This window comes from Corvus hawaiiensis, chromosome 1, assembly GCF_020740725.1.
Source record: "Corvus hawaiiensis isolate bCorHaw1 chromosome 1, bCorHaw1.pri.cur, whole genome shotgun sequence".
Classification (NCBI taxonomy): Eukaryota; Metazoa; Chordata; class Aves; order Passeriformes; family Corvidae; genus Corvus; species Corvus hawaiiensis.
The window spans coordinates 27,123,394-27,128,506 of record NC_063213.1 but is presented as its reverse complement, the minus strand read 5'-3'; the positions used below and the strand labels follow the sequence as shown (position 1 = coordinate 27,128,506).

The 5,113-nt window shown below is 49.9% G+C and overlaps 1 protein-coding gene across 4 annotated transcripts; it reads left to right on the top strand.

Moving 5' to 3' along the window:
- Positions 1 to 1,048: 1,048 nt before the first annotated feature.
- On the top strand, positions 1,049 to 4,868 carry C1H7orf25 (chromosome 1 C7orf25 homolog). 4 transcript variants are annotated; one of them, XM_048297493.1, is made up of 2 exons: positions 1,049 to 1,070; positions 3,291 to 4,868. In XM_048297493.1, coding segments are annotated over exons 1-2 (1,287 nt in total). In that variant the 5' UTR covers positions 1,049 to 1,068; the 3' UTR covers positions 4,576 to 4,868. The 4 variants fall into 4 exon arrangements, with proteins under 4 accessions (XP_048153450.1, XP_048153468.1, XP_048153459.1 ...); XM_048297511.1 differs by lacking the exon at positions 1,049 to 1,070 and adding an exon at positions 1,166 to 1,269; XM_048297502.1 differs by lacking the exon at positions 1,049 to 1,070 and adding an exon at positions 1,206 to 1,312.
- The last annotated feature ends 245 nt before the right edge of the window (positions 4,869 to 5,113 follow it).

Below are 5,113 nucleotides of genomic sequence, written 5' to 3'. Positions count from 1 at the left end.
GACAGGGCCCATAATGGGTCATCTGGTCCCACCTCCCTGCTCAGGCAAGATCAGTTTGGAGCACAGGGCACAGGATTGTCCAGATAGTTCTGGTTCTGAACAGCTCCAGTGAGGAAGACTCAACAACCTCTCCAGGCCGCCTGTTTCAGTGTGCTGTCACCCACAGTAAAGAAGGTGCAGTAAGCCCCTTACAGCTTGCTTTGGCTTACTCTTGCTTTCCAGATCCTGTGAAATCATTCAGACAAGTAGAGATCATCTCTCCCTGCAAAAGCCGGCAATCAGAAGTCAAGTCTCTCCCATGCTGTTAGGGAGTATTGTTGCATGGAGAGGAGTGAGACCATAGCTATGTCTGCTGTATGGAGGCAGGCAGCAACCTTGGGCAAATATTGGGGACACTTGCTCACATTTTCACAGAACAGTTTAGTACAGCCCAACTTGCCCAGATCCAACGTGCATGGAGCTGTGGCTGTTGCTTCTCCAGTGAAGTTAAAAGTCCAAGGCTAACTTGTCTCTGGCCTGTCTCCACTGTAGTCCATGCTATTGCAGCCTCACATTGAACATTGTCTGCAGTTTTGGGTGCCACAGTATAAGAAAGATACAAAGCTACTAGAGAGCATCTAAAGGGGGGACAGCAAAGATGGTGAAGGGCCTTGAGGGGAAGCTGTATGAGGACCGTCACTTGGTCTGTTCAGCCTGGGAGGAGACTGAGGGGACAGCTCATTGCAGTTACAACTTCCTCATGAAGGAAGGAGGAGGGGCAGTCAGTCATCTCTTTTCTGTGGCGACTCATGACAGGTCCCAAGGGACAGGCCTGGAGTTGTGTCAGGGGAGGTTTAGGTTGGGTATTAGAAAAAGGTTCTTCACCCAGAGGGTGGCTGGGGACTGGAATAGGCTCCCCAGGGAAGTGGTCAGAGCACCAAGCCTGACACAGATCAAGTGGTATTAGGACAATATTCTCAGGCACATGGTGTGACTCTTGCGGTTGTCCTGGGCAGGGCCAGGAGTTGGTCGCAACGATCCTTGTGAGCTCCTTCCAACTCAGAATATTCTGTGATTGCGTCTGACTTGATGTAATGCATTTCGCCCTTGAAGGGTTTTCGCGATAACCCGCGGCCGCGCCGGGGAGCAGAGCCAGGCCGGGCGGGCTGAAGCGGCGGAGCGAGGCGGGTGGTGCGGCTGTCCCCGCCCGGCGCCCCGGGGGAGGTGCCGGGCTGGGCCGAGCCGAGCCACGCCACGCCGGCCCGGGGCGAGGGCCGTGGCCGCCGCGCTGTGAGTACGGGCTGCGGCGGCTGGAGAAAGGCGGCGGCCCCGGGTGAGGGAGCGGGGTCGGGAGCCCCCGGAGAGGCGAGGCGGGACCGGGCACATCGCGTCCTGGCAGTGAATGGGGGACAGGGAGAACAGGAGGGACAAAGGCCGGCGTCCCGCACCCGCCCACTCCGCGGGGACTGGCGTGTGGGCGGAGGGCGAGACCGGGGGGCGGCCGGGGGGCCGGGCCGGGCTGGGGGCGAGCGCTGAGGGCGCCATGCCCTCACCCGAGATGGCGGCGCGGCCTCCTCGGCGCGGCGAACACGTGATGGCGGAGCGGCGGGAGGAGAGGGCCGGGCCGCGGGCGGGAGGGCGGCCGGTGCCGCCGGTCCCCGCCCAGGGGAAATCGGGCCCTGGGGCGAAGGCAGGGGCCTGTGTCTGACCTTGTGGTTGATAGTGGATCCCCCGCGCAGTTGTTGTCCTGAAAAAGTAGTTGCGTCTGTGGTTATATTGTCACTGCAACCCTTGATTTACTCTCTGTCTTGAAGCCTGTGTGAGTAGGAGTTGTCGCTGCTGTGGGGAGAGGTGCCCCGTTAGTAATCGATAGGTTTACTCATTGCATTACATGCAAGGATAAGCTTGTGGCAGTGGCGAAGACTTCGAGGGGGAAAGGCTGATTTCTCCGGGCTCCTGGGACCCTGAAGAGAGTTAGTAGGTCATGTTGGAAGGATCAGGATTCTTGGCCGTGAAGAAGCAGGAGGAGATGTTGCTGATGCTGGATGTGGACCAGGCCAGTAGCCGTTAATGCTGGCCGTGTTTCCACTTGGACATGGGGCCAGCGAGGTTCCCACTGTTTGAAGGCAGGCCCCTGATTTGCACTGGCAAAGCCTGTTGTAGGACCAGGCTGTGTCCTGTTGCTCTTCAGTTGGAGTTTCATTTATCTTGTCCTTTAACACCAGTTTACTTCAACATGCAGGTTAGGTAAGAATTATAGGAAAAATTACAGTGTTTATACTTGTAGTCGGAAGTCAAAATTGATTAATTTCACTATTCATAGTGGTTACTGTCTTAAATATGCTATTGTTTGGTGTAGTATGAATCCTACATTTTTCAAAGACAGCACATATTCAGTGAAGGAATTCCTATCGTACTTTCCTCAAGGAAGGCCTACTAAAGTAATGCAGATGTGAAAGAATAGATTTATCAGATACAACTCAGTAAGTCTTGTAGTAGAATTAGAAAACATAGCAATTTCAAGATTGTCCTGACACTAGAATTGTTACTCATAGTCTGTCACGAGGCTGTGTAATAGAAACACAATGGTTTGGGTTGGAAGGGACATTAAAGATCATCTAGTTCCAACCCCCTTGCTGTGGGCTGGGACACTTTTTACTATGGGGCCTTTTACTAGACCAGGTTGCTCCAAGCCTTATCCAACCTGACCTTGACCTTAACCGCTTCCAGGGATGGGGCATCCATAATTTCTCCCGGCATGCTGTTCCAGTGCATCACCACCCTCTTGAAGGGTTCATCCACTAAGTTGAACAGTGCAAGTTGAAAGCTGGGTATCTATAAGCATGATGAGTAGCTTTTAATTTTAATGCTAAGTGTGATGAGAGGGAGAGGTAAGATTTGCTTACGGTATGAACTGTATTTTTAACTTTGTTCTGGTTGTCAGCTTTTGCAAATGAGCTGTGAGAGTTAACATCCATCTCAGTGACTGGCTGAGTGAAGGGCTCTTATGTGACGGGTGGGGGGAAACCACAAACTTGAAAGGTCTTGTGTGGAGTCTTTGAGTGCTGCTGTTCTTCCTAGCTGAGAACTGGGATCTTCTGAGGCTGTAGGTTGGATCTCTAAAGGTGAAGGAAAGAAATTGAACTCATCACTGGGACTTTGTGTTGAGGTTCCAGTTGCTTGTGCTTTACAATAGCTGTTGCACTAAGTCTACTGCAAGGCTTGAGTGTATACTGTTAGAAAGAACTCTTTTGACTGTCTTTGTTCTTGGCCATGCAATAACAATTTTCTCCTTTGTTCTCACTTGACAGGAATAATGTTTCCAACATGTCTGTGCAGTCGCTGCTTTGTGAAAGAATTGCTGTTGCCAAAGACTTGATTAAGAGAGCGGAAGCCCTTTCCAAGTCCCAGAAAAGGAGAATAGAAGGTGGGGCAAAGCTATGTAGCAAACTGAAGGCTGAGCTAAACTTCCTGCACAAGGTGGAGGCAGGGAAAGTGGCCATTAAAGAATCCCATTTGCAGAGTACAAACCTTACCCACCTCCAAGCCATTATTCAGTCAGCAGAGCACCTGGAGGACGTTGTCAGTGTCCTCCATGTCTTTGCTTATGAGGACAGGTTTGGAGACAAACAGACGCTGGTGGTAGATGTTGTTGCAAACGGAGGTCACACGTGGGTGAAGGCCATTGGTCGTAAAGCTGAGGCCCTGCATAACATCTGGCTGGGAAGAGGCCAGTATGGTGACAAAAGTGTCATTGAGCAGGCGGAGGACTTCCTGCAAGCAAGCCGTCAGCAGCCAGTGGAGTACAGCAATCCCCACATCATCTTTGCATTCTACAACAGTGTGTCCAGTCCTATGGCAGAGAGGCTGAAGGAGATGGGAATATCTGTGAGAGGAGACATTGTTGCTGTAAACTCACTGGTAGAACCATCTGCAGAAAACGAGCATCTTAACCCCAGTGAATCAGATGAAGAAGGCCCTGAACTCCTGCAGGTGACCAGAGTAGATCGGGAGAATTTAGTGGCCAGCATTGCTTTCCCTACCCAGATCAAAGTAAACGTCTGCAATAGAGTTAATTTGGACATCACTACCTTAATAACCTATGTCTCTGCGCTGAGCTATGGTGGCTGCTACTTCGTCTTCAAAGAAAAAGTGCTGACAGAGCAAGCAGCCCAAGAAAGAAGGGAGAGAGTCCTGCCTCAGATGAGGGAGTTCATGGAGGGAAAAGAGCTCTTTGCTTGTGAATCTGCTGTCAGAGATTTTCAATCCATCTTGGAAACACTGGGAGGACCTGGGGAGAAAGAGCGAGCTGCATTGCTTGTTAAAAGAATTAATGTGGTGCCCGATCAGCCGTCTGACCGTGCCTTAGGACTAGTGGCTAGTTCAAAAATCAACAGCCGCTCTCTAACCATTTTTGGGACAGGGGACACTTTAAAAGCCATCACCATGACTGCAAATAGTGGCTTTGTGAGGGCAGCGGCAAACCAAGGTGTCAGGTTCAGTGTTTTTGTCCATCAGCCACGAGCATTGACAGAAAGCAAAGAATCTTCTGCCACGCCTTTACCAAAGAGCTGCCCATCTGATAATGGACTGTAAGTCATTAAATGAGTTAGTAATGGAAATACTACAGGTATTGCAGTGGGAGGCATATGGAGAAACCGAAGAATCATAGCAATACAGTTTTGGGTGTGTATCAGTGATGACAGGAACTAGCAGTGGAAGAGCTCCTCAAGGAATTTGTATTATCTTTACTCCTTCCTTGGGGTTATTTTTTGTCCAGCTGACCATTAATTTATTCACTAAAGTAATAAGAATTCTATGAAAATTGTTAACTGGCTTACAATGTATTAATTGTATCCATCCCCATTAAAAAATTCAGTTAAAGCACAGTTACTGATGTGCCCTTGTCATTTTTGTCCTCTTCAGAGAGGTAAAATTCATCATCTTAGATGAACTTTGGGCTTGATTTTCATGGGACTTAACTCTTTCTTTCCCCTATTCTATTCAACTTAATTTTTGGTTGATTCGGAGAGACCTTGTGCAGAGACCTGTGCCTTTTTGGGAGTGTGATGTTTCATGAAGATGTGACTACTAGCCATGAATAGAAATCAACTTAAGCCTTCCTTGCCTTACT

Bases quoted from the DNA above. Each gene is read 5' to 3' on its own strand.
- C1H7orf25 (XM_048297484.1), top strand. From the start codon at position 2,075: ATGGGGCCAGCGAGGTTCCCACTGTTTGAAGGCAGGCCCCTGATTTGC. The intron at 2,227-3,290 runs GTAAGAATTATA...CTCACTTGACAG, and splicing joins TACTTCAACATGCAGGTTAG to GAATAATGTTTCCAACATGT.